Here is an 18483-nt window from a genome sequence, read left to right as displayed (position 1 = left end):
ATTGCAATTCCCTTGCACATTCTCGCAAATGGGATATCCGAGCTGGTTTATAATTAGCCTATGTTCCCACATAAATGTCTGTCACATGTTACATATGTTAAAGCAGTAACCTCACTAGGATGATATGCCCTTACAAAGTAATCACTCAGTGACTCGATTATTTTATTTGCTTCTGTCACCTCATGACCATCATCACTCGTTACGGTTAATCTTCCACAGTCATTCTTCCTCTGATTTGTCACTTAATGAAAGAACTCGTTGGGATTTCCTTTGGCCTGCTCAGCTGGATTCTTCTCATAATCGAATTTTGCCTTTCTTGCCTGAGCCTTGTATTAATGTAATATATAAAAAGTTTTTTATATTAAAATACTCCTAAATGAAGAAAGGATAAGATTGGTAGATGTATATGGATTTAAAAATATATCTCTATACATCTATACAAATTAACTGTTTACAAAAATTTAAAAACATAGAGAGTAAATGTGATGATCATGCAGATAAAATCTGCCTAAGTGTATAAAACTCAGTTAAAAATGTTGTTTTGAGTTATGACTGAAGCAACCAATGCTATAAAGACCATTATAATACAGCTATATTGCCTGCTTCATTATTAACATAAACTGGTCTATAAAGACCAGTTTATGTTAATTAAAAGTGTTCTTCTGACTGATACCTGTCATACCAGTTTATATATTTTATATAATTTTTTGTATTTTTATTTATTTTTTACACAATCCAGAAATCCTGCTCTTTTGTATGATGACAGTGCTTAGCAAACTGAGGGCTGTTTATTAAAATGTGATAAATAGTTAAAATAGAGCCAGGTAGATGAGTGAAATAAGTATTAATTACATAGAGCAAAGCAATAACACCTCTATACTCGAATGCTACAATTTAATTTCAGGTTTTATCTGGTATAGTTTGTTATTAATCTCTCATGTCTCTATTCCATTATGTTTGTCACTAGGATAGTAGAGAGATTTTTTTTTTTAATCGTCTGCCTGTAATAATATTAGGGACTAACAGATGAAAATGTATGGAATAAATTAGCCTAGCTGCAGTATCTGTAGTCTAGTTTTCCTTGATCCCAATCTTCCTTGGAATCCAACAAATATAAATATCCAGATGAAGTTTCCTTGTGTGGTGTAACAGATGCCAGTCTGAGAATGCAAGAGTAATATACCGGACTTCTTAATGTAGAGAGCTTAACGAATCAGCATAAATGATGCACTTTCAGTTTCGATTTCAACATTTCAATTTTATATAATTTAATGCAAGCTCTATAGTATGTAGCTCAGAAGTATAGTTGCTACATTCCAGCAGGATCTGATGAGATACGCTGTTTTGAATGTCAACAACAGATTTTTTTCTAATGCGACTTCCAACCAAGAAAGGCTGCATGTCTATAGTAAATTAGAACTTTGGGTGTGCTAAGGAATTTTTTTTTTCTATTTTTTCTTAATGCTATATACTTTTTTGTATTTTTATTTATTTTTTATATAATCCAAAAAAATAAACAAAAAAATAAGAATTTTTTATTTAAAAAAGAAAAAGAAAAAAAGCATGATGGTGGTCTCACACCAGGTGATGAAATTCATTTCTTACCTACAGAAAATTGTATATTAGTTCTCTGTGTAGACCGGTAGAAAAATTAAGAGTATTTTACTCTGTATGTTTTAAACGGCTATTGGTAGACAGAGAAAGGGTAAAATTTTTCCTTTAGACTAGACCATATAAAGAGAAACTGTATGGTAGAATGCAGGCATGCCAAGGTGATAATTTATTTTGTGGTATGTTTGTAGCGTTGTCCGATATTATGTCTAGAGCTTGTAGTACCGTATTTTTCGGATGATAAGACGCACGCCAAATTTATGAGACGATTTTTAGAAAAAAATATTTTATTATATAAAGATATTTACAAATTCTTACTTAATTTTTATTTATTGTTACAATCATTTGTATTAGCAATATTCAGTTCATCTTCACTCTCGGTCTATCTATCACTCGTTTCGTTAATGTCACCGTTAGTATTACTTTCGTCTGAACTATTGTTGTCACTCCCTTCAAAAACTGCACCATCTTCAGTACCATCCATTGCATTACTTATCCCGCATTTCTTAAATGACTTTATAATCATCTCTTCTTTCACAGCTTCCCATGAATTTTTCACCTAGGTACATACTTCTGAAATTGTTGGCCGTTTCATACATCCTGTTGCTGTAACATCGTGATTTGGCTTTGCCATCCATTTGTTCCACTCTTCCCGCATAAAATTTTTGAATGGTTTATTAATAGATCCATCTAAAGGTTGTAATTGACTTGTAAGGCTGCCAGGAATGACAGCTAATTCTGTATTCATTTCTTTTAGAAGCTCTTTGTTGATTCTGTTTTATGCGCTCTGAATTGATCCCACACTAACATCGCAGACTTTTTAAACAACACACCTGGACGTTTTGCCCATATCTTTTGTATCCATAATTTCATTCCTGTTTCGTCCATCCAGCCTTTATCTTGAATGTGGATAATAATGCCATGAGGAATTTCATCTCTCAGTAACGTTTTTCTCTTGAAGATTAACATGGGGGGTAGTTTTGTTCCATCCGTGCAACAAACTAAAACTACAGTGTAGTGAGTTTTTTGTGACCTGTTGTTTTGATCACTATTGATTTGGTGCCTTTTGAATCTACTGTCCGATTTGAATGAACATCAAAAGTTAGAGGCACTTCATCCATGTTCGCAATTAGATTAAATCAAAGTTAAATTTCCTTCTCGCTGATATGACAAATCTATGGAATTCTATAATTTTAGCTTCATAGTCAGCCGGCATTTTTTGTGCTAGAGTTGTTTTTGTACAATGCATAACCCATGTCTTTTCATAAATCTAAAGCACCAAGACGATGATCCGGTAAAATTTAAAATTCCATTAGCAGTTGCCCATCGTTTTGCTTCAAAAATTATCATTTTCGTAGAAATAGATATTCCCATGTTTCGATGATTTGTTACCCAATTTTTCATTTGTACTTCTAATTCTGGCCATTTTTCTAGGTGCGAACAGAATGTTTTCTTGTGTTTACATAGCAGATTTAATTGTTCCTCTTGTTTTCTCCACTCACGAATCATTTTTTCTGTTGGTGGTGGACCAAAATGTCTTTCTGCTGCTCTGTTTCCATATTGTTTTGCATAATTTATCACATTTATTTATAACTCAGGTTATATGAAAGTCTTTTTTGTTTTACACTCATTTTTTCTAATTTTAAGATAAAAATTTTAACGACTTATAAAAAAGAATTCAAATGAACCGTACAAAAGCGCATATGTTTACACACTAATGACTATTGATGCTCTAAATTGGTGATTCACCCACATGCAGTGAGATCACTTAGGTACCTACCTTCAGTGGAATACTTACTAATTTTATTAACATATTGTGCCAGTAATTGAACTTCACTAACAGCTACCTTCAGACCATAAGATGCACCCCAATTTTCAGTCGATTTTTCTATGTAAAAAGATGCATCTTATGGTCCGAAAAATATGGTAATTCTTTAATATGCAGAGTAATGGGACATGTGGCAGTCTGACAAGTAATATATAAGTTTTCTTAAAGCAAACAAAAAATACTTGTCCACGTGGGATGATCTGGCAGGGATTTTATTTTGTTAGTATGCTAACAAAATGAATCATCACAATGATGGTTCATTCAATTCAGCAAAAAGCCTAGGAATAAGTAATGTTCAGAATGCATTAGTTGCAATTCTGATTGTTTAATGATAGAGGAGATACAACCTTCAGAGAATACTGCAGAGTGATCGTAAAGTCGTGCAACCCAGAAATAACACATCTGTTTTGAGGTTAATTACAAGTATATGAAAAATGAAACAGCTACAAATGCAGGTTATGATCAGACCTTTATAACAAAAGAAGAATAGGAACCTCATTATAACATCTGCTGAAAGTGGCCACCTCTGTGAACACAAACTAAACTTTGAGATACCCCCCCCCCCCCAAAAGGAAAAATTCTGGTGATGATAAATTTGGTGATCTTGGAGGCCACAATTCTTTCGAGATGAGATGGTCACTAAAATTCTTGCAAAAAATGTAACGTACTATTTGACATATGGCACAGTGTATTGTCTTGCTGGAACCAACAATGCCATTCGCTGACATCAAGGAGTGCCATGAACTGTGTGGTGATCTCTTGTAGATGGAACTATTCACTGTTGTTTCAGAGAAAATGAATCCCACTATACGATGCCGTGATATCGCACACCAAACTCCAATTTTCTGAGAATGCAAAACTTTTTCATGAAAAGTGTGTGGTTTTCACATGACCAAACCCTATTGTTCTGACTGTTCACATACCCGCTAAGGTGAAACCATGCATAACCCTCGTCAGGGTTATGCATGGTTTTGTCACTGAAGAAAATTGTATCAAGTATCTCTATACCATGTTCTCCAAAAAAATGAACATAACCATCTGCAGAAGATTATTCGTTTGCCTTTATCTGGTTCCTTCAGTTCATGGACTGAGTGCACACGATATGGATGAAGGTGTAACCATCTTGCAGCTTTCTGAGCACTACCGTATGATGTTGATGATTGCATGGCAAGTTTCCTAAGGCTTTTTGTTGGGGACTGCTGCAATGCTCTCTTTACCTCATCTATTTTATTGGCAGTCAAAATTGAGGGTCATTCAGAGCAATTCCTTTCTGCAACAGATTCAGTTTCCCAAAAAACCACACTAATCTCATTAGTGTTGACTTCTGAAGAACTTCTCAGAAGTCAAAGAAGAACTTCGCAAATGCATAAGAACAATTAGCAAAATGACTTTCCAAAATGAAAACTCATTGTGGCTTGGAAAAAGACATTTCACTTCCACAATGAACAAAGCTACACTGAGAACAACATGTACATATCACAGTGAACTTGGCATCCCCGATAGTTTGTAATAATATGATGATGACATCTAGTGGCGTAAGGAATGATTATAATGATTTGGAAAAACAGTTGGTACAAATTCAAACTTTCAGTTGTGTTACTTTATGATCATCGCGTATTTCAAGCAGTGACAGATACCTATGACTCATAATCAAGTTTGATTGGATAATAAGTGCATAGTCAAAACAGACCAAAGAACATTCATCATCATCAGTGAGTTTACGTGGGATAGGAATATTAACTTTTTATACACTGAGTCTTGAGCATTTTTTTCTGCTGTTGGAACTTCTGTATCTTTTCCTTAGTTCTGGTTTAGGATGAGAGTTACATTTCTGGCAAAAGTACACACATACTGTCTTCTGTGGTGATAATTTAATCTCCCTGCAAACATCCAAGTGGAAAGATGATCAAGAGCTTGCTGCAGTTGTCTTTCTATGATCCTCATATTACTTGAATGAAAAATGGGTAAAGTTGACAACACAGAGGACAATGCTTATGGTAGGAGGAGAGCATTCTTTTTATTGAATAAACTTTGACAACAAATAGAACAACATAACTCTGCAGGACTCTCTTCTCTTTATAAAGGAGAAAAAGAATAAGCCCCACTCAGAATTGAAAAGTTCAATAAGATAAAAAGTTGTTGAAAGTTTTTTCATTTGGTTATACTAAAAGTTAAAGATGCTAAGAAATTATATCTTGTTTTCATCCTTTATTCAAGTGTAAGCATTATACTTGGATAAAGAATAAAAGTATGTGCGTGAAGTAACTTCACAACGTACTTTTGTCAGAAATGTAATTCTCATCCTAACCCAGAACTAAGGATAAGACACAGTAGTTCCAACAGCATAAAAAAATACTTGAGACTCAGTGTATAAAAAGTTAATATTCCTATCCCACATAAACTCACTGATGATGATGAGTGTTCTTCTTTGCTCTGTCTTTACTATGCACTTATTATCCAATCAAACTTGATTATGAGTCATAGGTATCTGTCACTGCTTGAAATACATGATGATCATAAAGATCACATCAGTTGCCTTAGTATTCCACAATGCAAGGTATATATATCCTTACAGACATGTATAATGCTGTGCACTATGGAAAGAGCTACTAAGGCAATTGATGTGACGTCATTAGTCTATATATCTACAAGAAGCCCAGTTGTGAAGATATATAATTTCTTGGCATCTTTAACTTAGGACAATAAAATTTTAGTAATAAGAAGAGAGAGCTGGGTCCATTTAAAGGGTTAAAGTTGTATAGGTCATTTAGTACTACAACTGATTTTGATAAGTGTTCATTTATTATGGAAACATCTCTAATGGACTTTTTTTTTTCAGTCATACTAGATATCTCGACATACAATGATTTTATAGCAGCTAGATTATGTGTTGGAAAACAACAACAACAACAAAAACTGTTTTCCCAATCATAAAGGATAATGACAGTTAAACATTTATTCTCCAAGATTTCACTCAAGAGGTAGGTCAGAGTTATTGGATCCTTGCCTGGCTCTGTAAAGGCAATAATAATTGCCCTTTATCGGTTAGCTGGAAATTCATTATATTTACATGCTGATGTATAGACCCAGCAATTTTTCTGTCTCTGATGGTGGATGTATCATTTTCAAGCATGAGCGCGTTAAAAGAAATTAAGTTTCTTGTGGTAGGGTATCTGCAGAAGATACTGCTAAGCTTTGTTTTGAGCTTTCTGGATTTCACTACTGTTGAAAAATATGGAAACAGACTCGATGTTTTGTGTATTGCAGCTCTGGCAGCTCGTATTATATACTTGGCAAAGTGATTCATTATTCTGCTAATAGCAAAGCTGATGGTTGCATAATCAAATTCTTCTAAAGATGAGAATGTGTACCAATCAGTGTAATCTATTTTCCATCTTATCTGTGATGGAGCATGGCTGCCCATGTAAAAGAGTGGACAGCATGGAAAAATAATTGTCACTAGATGCTATTTTCAAGCACTGAGAACAGGGTGGAAAACAGATTAAAAGTTGATAGTAGTAGTGAATATGTCAATAGATGCAGAAGAGTGTTACTTCTTGTGTTTAAGAGGAGAGGAAGAGGAGGTTATTGTCAAGCATTTGCTCAATAATTCTCCCTCTAATGTAAGTACGTGCAGCATCCCACGATGTTGTGGTCATTTAGATCTCCTTATGCGAGGTCTTTTGGATGAGGTAATCAAAATCATTTTGGACTGTTACACCAAGTAGCAAACATATGCAGCAAAACTGAGATAAGAGATAACAATGAGAGGTGGATGGCAATAACCTCTATGTTAGTTCTGAGGAGGACTTGCTGAAAATGGGATGACTCTTCCACGGACAGGTCAATTTCCTATCCTGTTCTTATGAATGATATTGACATAACAGAAAAAAATATTATAATTATGTATACACAGAAGAATCCAAAATCATTAAAGGTGTAAGTATCTATCCTGAACAGAGCTCAGAATGCTGGTCTTGGATATCTTTCTTGATTAGGGCAGAATCTACACTTTCATTATATTCAATTATAACTGTGGATGGTCAGTGTTCATGCCTTTCTCCTCAGGAAAGATATCCAAGATGAATCCAAAATCATTAAAGTGGTAAGTAAGCTGAATAGAGTTGAGAATGGTCTTGGATATCTTTCCTGATTTCAACAGAATGTATGCTTTCATTATATTCCATTATAATTGTGGATGATCATTGTTCATGCCTTTCTCCTCAGAAAAGATATTGAAGATCATCAAAGTGAACTCTGTTCAGGATATCTGCCACTTTAATGATTTTGGATTCTTCTGTGTATACAGAAATATAAATTTTTTTCTGTTAAGATGTCTGGAGGACTTTCCTCAAGGGGGTGCTTGTGCCATTATTTAGCTTTTTTTTTTTTTTTTCTTAACTAAAGGATTTTCATGTAATGGTATCATTCTGGTGTGTTTTCTAGAGAGGTCATATTCATTAGGTAACTTGTTCAATTCTGACAAAAAGCAAACTATAAGTTGTGACAGTTGTATGAGTCAATGTCCCTTTCTGAGTGCAAGCCAGTTTTCCACTAGATGCTGACGTGGTAAAAACTTCCTCTTCACTTCCTGATATTGAATGTTCTGCTGTTTTAATTTTTCAGATCTCTTTTTCATCCTTCCTTTAACAAATTTGAAAAAGCTTGATGTTCTTAGAGACGATGCATTTAGGTGTTTTCAATTGTTTGCATGTGCACTCCTTGATTTCATGCTCTTCAATATGCTGCCAGTACATTAAGCAGATCCATGACAGGCAGTTAGGGCAAGACTCTATTTCCAGCACTTTCTGAATCCTTCAAGATGTAGTGTCTTATAGTGCACATCAAGTAGCTTGTTTTTATACTAGTGTAGGATTTGGAGATGTTAAATGTAAAGACCATATTCCTTGTTGAGATAAGATTACCATCCTTATGTATGAGGATTTTTATTATGATTGTTGCTCCATGATCCTTCAATTCAGAGCAAATCAGGAAATCAAGATGGTTCCACTCCAACTTGGATGGATTAAGGTTTTATTGGGATAACTGTAATTAGTAGTCCACTAGATGCTTCATGAAGGAATTGCTCTAAATGTTTGTGTTGATGCAGTTATCAAGGGTTCACTCCAGACATACCTTGCAGAACAGTGACAGAAAAATTATTTACTAGTTCAGCTGGAAGCCTCCTAAAGCATTACTATTAAATTTGATCCAGCAGCCAGTTCTGCAGAATAACCATTTTAAAGCTGTACATATTCTCAAAAAGAAGAAATGTTGTCTCTCACTGAAGTATAATGTAACTATGAAAACATTGTTCATATTACACACTGGAAGAAATGTGGAAAAAGTAAATTGGATCTTTGATAGGTAGTCCAATCAGGCTGCATCTAGCTTACAATAAGCAAAATGTTGATATTACACTGAGTGGTGAAACTCATCTCACACTAGTGGTTCACAATATCAAAGAGGTTTAGCCTTTCCTCTGATAGGTATGGATGCCACATCTCCAACTCTGCTTATGTTAGTTCACATCTGATAACTTCCTATAGTTGAAGGCTTAACAGACTCACCAATGTGAAGGTGTAAGAAGATTTGGTTGCTGCAGCTTGAGCGGACTTCACTGGTGAACTTAAGTTCAGTATATTCATGGAGTCCTGTTTTAAAAAATTGAGCAAAATGGATATGGATATCAAACAGGTGACATTGACAAGAGAGTGGCTAATGGACAGACATGGAGTGGTATATGGTAAAGCCAAATCAAAGAGAAAGAATGTGACCATGCTACTTGGACCCCTGTTTTTTTTTTTTCAGTTGTGGGAAAAACCTTCCTTAAAATATAGATGTGGATTAAAATCTCAAATGTGACAGAGCTCTTCTATATTCCATCAATCTAAATAAAGTTGCAAACTACCAAAAATCTGAATGACAGATATTACAAAAGCCCAACAATCAAGATTTCCCTCCTTACCAGGCCCATAGAGGTCACTACCTAAGAATGTAAAGAATACAGCACTTAAATACTCAGTGTGCATGTGAATACCATATGCTTATCTTATATTTCTTATACAGAATATCTCATATTTATGCCTCTGAAGATGACTTGATGTGCAGGGTGAAATACTGGATTAAAAATTTAATTAAATGTAGTCAATTATTATCCCTGGATAATTGTTTTCTTTCATTAAACAAAAACTAAGTAACTTGTTTATAAGAACCTTTGATGGGAAGATTTAAAGTTTATTCTTATTTTATTTAATGTAGAAATGAGTAGTAACTGAGTAGATTAATAAACATAGGTCACATCTCTTTCTTCAACAATCATACAATTTCTTTTTATATCTTCACATTTGTAGGACACTATAATGAAAGGCAAAGTGCTGCTTCCAATACTGTCCTTCAAGTACATGCCTAAACACCAAAGCTAAATGGATAAAAATTGGGTATCTTTTCTCACTATTAAATCAAAATTTCTGTTTCATTATTTATATTTTCATTTGTCTTTATCATTAGAACCAAAATGAATTTTTGTTTGTCCCTTTTGTAAAATACTTATGTAAGGAATAAAGCTTTCAGTTTCTTCTTTCCCTCCACACTGCAGGCCTGGTTGGCCGAGTGGTTAGCTTATCCGCTCTCTAGACAAAAAGCTGCTGGTTCAAATCATGCCATGGGCATGAATGTTTTGATTGTCTGTGAAAATACTAGTGGTGGTGGTCAGTGGTAAATGGCGTTGGTGTAGACGATGAAGGTAGTTGTGGTTGTTAGAGATGGAGAGTTGTAGAGTAGGTTCCCTCCCTCAATGAGTCTTTGGATTCCCTGGAGGTGTTACAAAATAATAATAATAAATCAGGAAAATGATGAAATTAAAATTAATGAACTAAATATTCAAACATATACAAAATATCAAATATCAACATATATTAAAAATATACAAACATTATTCAAGAAAAAATGAAAGAGTTTGAGAAAAGTAACCAAACCTCAGGAGATTCAGTCGTAAGCCTTGAAGAAAACATTGATTGATTCAGCCAGAGAGGCATGTGGTGAAGTTATCTGCAAGGATAGAAAAATCTGAACTCCATGGTGGACACAGGAAGTTAAAGAGGCAATAAAGGAAATGAAGAGGGCATATCAAAAGTTCCTGACAAAATAAGTCAGCTTGTGCTTTTAGAGAATACAGAGTCAAATGTTTAAAAGATAAACACTGTGCAAAACTAGTTAACACATTCGTTGCCACGCTACTTCGGCATAGTCTGTTCCCGTACGCCGAGCAAAGTATGGTAATCTCGTTGCCGGCGGTAAGCGTCATACGAGTATACTCGTAGTTGGCTTGTGCAGAGCATATACCATCTATGAGAATACACAGTTTTGAGTATTGAGAATACTAGCTCCACAAGCCAAGCATTTTCACTTCTTCAAGGTCAGTACAGTAATCTCATTGCTGGCGGTAAGCGTCATACGAGTATACTCGCAGCTGGCTTGTGTAGCTGGTTTACCAACTATATACTCGTAGTTGGCAGCGAATGTGTTAAACACATGGGAGGACTTTGGTAAGAACATACAAGATAAATATCAAGAAGATAGCAAGATATTTTGGAGATTGTTGAAGCTCAGAAATGGAGGAAAGAGTGCTGTAAAATGAATTAGAGATGATAAAGGTGACATGAAAACTGGAGTTTAAAGATATCCTTAATGTATGGAGTAATTACATCAAAAAAATGCTAAATGAAACAATCAGTGATAGCACAGTGGTGAAAAACACTCAATAAAAAAACAATCAGGAATACATATCCATACTTGAAGTAGAAAAAGCCATCAAAACCTTAAATGTGGAAAGGCAGCAGGAGTAGATGATATTCGACCAAAAATGCTGAAGTATGGAGGTATAAAAGTCTTACCATGGCTGCACTGCATAGTTCAGAAGGCCTGGACAGAGGGACGAATTCCAGATGATTGGAGTAGAGCTCTCATAGTACCCATATACAAAAATGAAATAAAACAATGTGAGAGTTACAGAGGTATTTCCTTTTTTTTTTGAACAAACGTTCAAACCTATATGAGTCCTGAGAAAGATTAGGGGCATGAATAGGACTCACCTCTTGCATAGATCCCATTATAGGTGTAAACGTTTGTTCAAGGAAAGCGTAGAGGTCTTGCTCCATCGTTCCAACCTAAATCGTAATGACTGTATATCTATATCAAAAATCTGGGAAAGTCTAATCAAGATTACTCATTAATTTTTTTTTTTTTTCAATCATGTCTCTACTTCAAAATATTCCATTTCATACTTAGTGATATAACATCACGTGCCATGTTCTATTTTTAACGATATGTTATTAGTATTATAGCTTGTATTTTTTAAAACTGTTTTTGTAATACCACTGAGGATGGTCTGCTATTTCCAGACAGAAATATTTGGTTAATTAAATATCTTTCTTGTGTTTACGTGCATATATCATTTAGTCAAAAGACTAAATTAGCTGTATGTATACAAGACAGTGTTCAAACCAGTTTTATCGTATAGATCTGAGTTAGAAATAAAATACTTGACCAAAGACTAGAGACCGCAAGATATGAGAGTCCTGAGAAAGATTAGGGGCATGAATAGATGGCAATATCATATTAAAAATGAGAATATTAGGAAAGAACTTGACATTGTTAGCATCCAGGAATGTGTTAGCAGAGTTGGTCTCAGGTGGTATGGTCACTTGAATAGAATGGAAGAGGAAAGATTAGCAAAACAAGTGTTTTCTCTCTCAGGTTGGCAGGGAAAAGACCCAGAGGAAGACCAAGATAACGTGGATTGATATGGTAAAAGGTGCCTTAGAAGATAGAAATATAAGATCTGATAAAGTTGGTGTCTTGACAGGTAACAGATTGATTTGGAGAAAAATTGTATATAGGAAGTTAGTAATGATGTAAGTTTTTCATGTAGTACTATCATATCCTGTACACTCGTTAAGGGTACATATTAGGAATTTGATGACGATGATGATATATGCTGTTTATTGTAATTATTATTATTATTATTATTATCTAAGAGGCCCACACTGATCATTAGTCACATAGCACATCATATTTCACCTTAAAATTATTAATTAAAAAAAAAGCACTTATGATCATCTCTCTCTCTCTCTCTCTCTATCAACCTCTTTTACCCGTTTACCATTCACTCTTCAAGAACAACTAGTAAAGAATGTGTGAAGTGGTGCACAATTTTCAAGGGGTTGAAAATTCCTGACATGTAAATATCAGGAATTTGATGATGATGAGCTAAATATTTTATAGTTCCTTTTATTTAGCATCAATAACAAATATTTTTTTATTATAATTAAAATCAGATATACAATAGTCAACTCTCGTGGTCTTTCAATTTTCACATTTTCATCTATTTGCAGTTTCCACACGTTAACCTACACTGACCATTGTCATCACTTGTAATAACTACAATGAAGTCTGTTCAGAGTATATGAATGGACTTTTGAATGAATTTTGTGAAAGAAACTATACTGAGGTTGTAAATATTGAGGCAGTAAGAAAACCATTGTCAACATACTCCAGCAGGATGAATTCTAAGAAATTCACAAAATTACTCTGAAATTTTTGGGGGAAAAAAAATGCTGCTGGTTCTTTTATGTGGAAAACAACAATGCTATAGTCCACATCAATGAACATGACTGGGAGCTGATTAGACTAGAAGGTATAAAAGGGACAACTGAAAATGTCTGAAATGCCACTATGCAAAGCAGCAATGGGAAGATGACAATGGCTTCAACTCGGGTATCCATTTAAAAGTTTTTTAAATGCAATCTTCAGTCTTTGTATTAGTTTCCATTTCATTTGAAAAGCCTACCAGACCTTATGTAGTTCCAGTTCAGTTCCTCTATCTTCGTGTGAATTCTAATTATTATATTTTCCGTTTTACAGTTTTCATTATATACAACAATTTTCAGTGAACGTTTTAGCATATAATGAGAACTAACTAAAGAACATTTCAAATGATCTATATAAATCAAACAATATTGCATAATATAAGATAATGAAAGAGACAACACAATACCTTGCATTACCAAATGGTACTGCTGCAATACAAAATATAGGCTTGCCATTACTTCCTAATTCTTGTATATCTCTTACAGAAAAGACACCAGGAGTATCATCACATTCATTTTCTTCATTCTTATAAGTGTTCTGCAATGTACTGCACAACCATAATTGACCACCACTAGTACTAATGGCAGTTTTGCAAATTTCTGGTAGATAACACATACTGCGGATTGCACAGGGCACACCAATTTCTGAATCCAATAGGATAGTACTTATTTCAGAATATGATGATGTGCTGGAAGAAAAAAGTAATTCATTACAATTAGAAAGGGATAGATAGGACAAAAAAAAACATAGTATAGATAAAAATCTCTTAATTATCATCTAATTAAGAGATTTTAAGCTGCTTAAAGCATATTAAGATAATAGCTATATATTGTTTTTACCTTAATTACATATCAAACGACAAATATATGTAGTTGCATTAATGTTTATTATTATTATTATTATTATTATCAGATGTACATGGAATCAAAAGAATCATCATAGGAGGTTCATATTCTCATGCAAAAAGATCCCTGAACTTCTCATTAAACTCATTCACAGTTTCTGCATTTGTCACATTCTCAGCAATGCATTGCACTCGCCATACAAAGAACCTGTCCCTTTATATAGGGATGGTCTCTTGTTTTATCCTTGACTCTCTCTCTCTCTCTACTTTATGAAAGATCTTCACATTAATCTTGCAACAAACCCTCACCAACTTATACACTTATATATCTCAATCATATCCCCTCTCTTTCTATTCACTCTGCAATTTGCATTCTTCAATCTGTCTTCATATCCCACATTCCAGAGACTAGACAGTTTAGTGAATCTTCTTTGGACTCTCTACAATATCTTCATTCCCCCCCTTGAAAACAAGCTGACCAGATATGTGCACAATAATCCATATGAAACCTGATTAAGGTCTTATACAAGAGAACCATAACCTCTTTGCTACTGCATGTGAAGGTCCTTCTCATCGTTGCCATAATCTGTTGTCTTGTTGAACCCTCACTAAGTACCATGGATGTTTGGAAATGCCTTTATGTGGTAGGCAGATTAATTTCATCATCTTGTAAGATCACAACCCTGTTTAATAGAGGCCTAAAGTGGTATACAAAATTTAGTCCACACTACCACCAAATCTGTCAATTTTTTTTGCATGCCACTTAATGTAACTCTTGCAAAATTTACTCCCCCTTTTTTTCTCTCTCTTTCTCTTTTCTACCTATTAGTTATTTTTTTTTTTTTAAAAAGCATTTGTGCTTAATAATCACTACTTGCAATATATATTTTAAGTATAATTTTATGATTTATTTCTATTAACTGCATTAATTAAGAATCTCAGAATGAATGTGTGCTTATGTGAAAATACATCAAACAAGAGATGATATATACCTTGGTGATGCATGCTCCAGTTTTATTATTAACTGCATTTGCATTCTACAAACCAAGAATCCTACTCTCAGCATAGGATGGATAGTTACTACTTCAATCACATAACAGAGCATGAAGCTATAGAGAAATCATGAAGATACTTTTTGTTCTTTAATCTTAACTGGGTGTGGGATAATGTCAATGTCTACTAGTGTTGTGTTTCTATATCATGAATTTTTACTATGAGAACAGCAAAAGCTACAAAATACTATTAATGTAGATATCTATTGTCAAAATTTCTATTTCTGTCTACAGTGAAGCTTTCCTTAAAAGTGCAAATCATTAGATAGTATTCAGTCTTTCAAAATGTGTGCTTTGTTTTAGCAACAGTCTCATTTCAACCAGCCTACCAAGCACTGGATAAGATGCTGCTGGCCTACAACATCAAGCTTGTTGATTCAAGAAACTAATTTTCATCAAAGAACCGTCATTTTGAAGCATTGGTATGCCACCTGTGCTGGGATCAGAGTAATGAAGCTACTCCCCACACCTCCTAGGAGTTTTCCATCCAGAGGGATGCAGAAGAGAGCAGACTTATGCAAATCAGAGACCTGCAGTCTTCCAGAGGATGGAAATTATTTCTATGGCATCCATCACATCATCTTTCTTATTAGGAGACTTCGACCTATGTTGTAAATATGGTTTATAAGTAGGTATTAATCTCAGAACAGGAACAGCTGGTTACATGCTGTTCCAGTTCTGAAATTCATATTAAAAATGCACAGTTTACAGACATTTGGAGAACTTATAATCCCTACACAATAGACTACATCTGGATGGCCAATGGTATTGGTACAAAGCTAGGCAGCTTCTATGTGTCACTGTCCTTTGTTTCTAAAGTAAAGAATGTATGTCACATTATTATTATTATTATTATTATTATTATTATTCAGGCCTCCAAGGAGTCAAAAGACTCATCGAGGGAGGTCCTTCCTAAGACATAAAGTCTGTCAAGACTCATCGAGGGGAGGTCCCCACCTGAGAAACACAAAGTTTATCATACCACTCTTTAAACTCACTGACCGTTCTCGCTCCCACCACTCCATCAGGCAATGCATTCCACGGCTCAACCACCCTCCACACAAAGAAACCACTCCTTACCCTCTTGCTCACAGTTTCCTTTCGTAACTTCCAGGGATGGCCTCTTGTCATCACTCCTTCCCGCTGATCAACCAAGCGAAAGAACTCCCCAGTGTCAACCCTGTAACGACCTCTCAACAGTTTAAAAGTCTCAATCATATCACCTCTCCTTCTTCTATCCACCAAACTCTGCAGTCCACATTCTCTCAGCCGATCCTCATAACTATCCTTGTACAGTCCTGAAACCATCTTTGTCATCCGTCTTTGTATCCTTTCCAGAGTTAATTTATCCCCTTCAAATCCTGGGGACCAAATCTGAGAACAATAGTCCAAGTGTGGTCTGATCAGAGACTTATACAACGGAATGATAACCCTCTTATCTCTGCAGGTCAGTGTCCTTCTCATAATAGCAGCAATCCTCTGTGTTACCTTCACCACCTTTGCAATATGTCCCCTAAACTTCAGGTTTCTATCAATCATCAACCCCAGATCTCTTGTCTCCCCTACTTCCTCCAGTATAACTCCTCCCATAGAGTATGCAGCATCCCATCGATGTTTCCCAAACCTCAAGACCTTACATTTTGCTGCATTAAACTGACACCCCCATTCATTTGCCCATCCATCTAGCTTATTTAAATCCTCTTGCAGGGCTACCACATCTGCACTATTACTAATAATCCTTCCCAGCTTTGCATCATCCGCAAACAACTGAATATCCCCCTGCAATCCACTGGCTATGTCATTGATATAAAGGTTAAACAATATAGGTCCTAGTACTGAGCCCTGTGGGACCCCACTTGTAACCCTCTGCCTCCTGGAAACTGCTCCACCATACACAACTCTCTGATACCTATCAGACAGCCAATCCTGAATCCAGTTGACCAATCTGACATCCAGACTCATGTGCTGCAACTTAAATATCAGCTTATCATGTGGCACCCTGTTAAATGCCTTCGCCAAGTCTAAGAAAATTGCAGTATATGCCTTTCTTTTATATGAGAACTTTTCAGACCACCATCGTATCATGACAATGGTACATTCATAGATTACTCCTCTTGGAACATTGCTATCCATTACCCCTCCTGTGTATATCCAAGTGGGACTAGACTGATCTATCACTACAGCAATAAGCAATGCTACACTGGAAAAAGACTTGGAGATCAGTTGGATTAGTGATAAAGTTTTATCATGAGGCATGGGATTTCATTCACCTCATTCTTGTGGCACTATTTAACACTTTCCTGTCCACCAGAAATGTCTTAAGCAAGTCTGTGGAGTGACACACAATCTTCATTCCTAAAGTCAACAGAAGTATCTTCCTCATCAAAAACTAGCCCTATCAGCTTATCAACTCAACCTATAAGATTCTTATTCAGGTGCTAAATAATTGGCTCAAGTTGGGGATGAGGTATGTTATCCAGAGCCTGCAAATGTATTGTGTCCCAGTCTGCTAAGCAGAATTTAATCTGTTTCTCTTTCTCTTCTGCTTCATTTGGAACATCAAACGTTATCAAATGGCATTGCTTTCCATCCATCTAAACTGAACCTCTGAGTTAATCATTTGTTCTTATTTCACATTCTCAGGAAAGCTGGGGTCAGTGAGGAATCCTCTCTGTAATTCAGGAAGCATATAACAACTTCACCCGCCTTCATATAAACGGAACATTGTTAGACTCCCATTAACATCCAAAGAGGGGAATAAAACAAGAATGCACTAGTCTTCCTTGAGCCTTTTCTTCAGGAAATCAGCATCAATCACACATGCTGCCAGAGGAATTCCACTACTACCCACTGTGAAAGAATCTAAATAAATAAATGACATGGTGGGTATACTTATAGACAATGACTCTATTTACAACTTCTTCAAAATCCTAAAGTTTGTTGTTAAGTATCCAACTTAACAACAAATAACAATAAAACGCAAGTGAAAATATATGAAGAATGGAATCAAATAATATCACCTTTGGGCTAGTACATGAAGAAGCTTAACTTACTATCTTAGGAGTCTCCCACTGATGTGATGTTGAGTACTTTCTGAACTTCACATTGACAAACTAATAGCCAAAACTTCGTTAGACTGTTAAGTTAGATGACTCACTTTCTTCCAAGGCTACAATCATCAGAAGTATAATTTGCTAAGCCTATCAGTCTATCATAAATATCATAGACATCTCAGATGAGGAAGATAACTAACTGGCTGTAGAGAAATTCTCTGAAAATTTTCTGGGGAAATCTCAGCTAGGAAATTGACTCAAACAGCCTCAGTTTCCAAAGAAACTTGGAGGTTTTGGCCTCCCAGTTTTTAAAGTGTGGTATCTCAGTAACACTGTTTTCCAAATAAAAAAAAAGATATCAGAAGCTAACCACCCAAGTAGCCATCTTCTCTGTTACTTTCTGGGCTTTAAGCTTCTGTTGTGTGGGATCACTGACTACAAAGG

The 18483-nt window shown here is 35.3% G+C and overlaps 1 protein-coding gene across 2 annotated transcripts in view; it reads right to left on the bottom strand.

Annotated features, from left to right (window-relative positions):
• LOC150094209 (leucine-rich repeat serine/threonine-protein kinase 1-like) overlaps window positions 1-18483 on the bottom strand; it is an 803235-nt gene that overhangs the window by 60437 nt on the left and 724315 nt on the right. For both annotated transcript variants that reach the window (XM_090412317.1, XM_090412318.1), the window contains exon 31: window positions 13497-13778. In XM_090412317.1, coding sequence (XP_090268443.1) covers window positions 13497-13778 — 282 coding nt within the window. The remainder of the gene's footprint in view (window positions 1-13496; window positions 13779-18483) is intronic.

The sequence above is a fragment of the Typopeltis vanoorti genome, chromosome 22 (assembly GCF_054136105.1).
Source record: "Typopeltis vanoorti isolate ZY-2024b chromosome 22, IOZ_Tvanoo_1.0, whole genome shotgun sequence".
Taxonomy (NCBI): Eukaryota; Metazoa; Arthropoda; class Arachnida; order Uropygi; family Thelyphonidae; genus Typopeltis; species Typopeltis vanoorti.
Note: the sequence above shows the minus strand (reverse complement) of the source record. Positions and strands in the feature narration are given on the sequence as shown.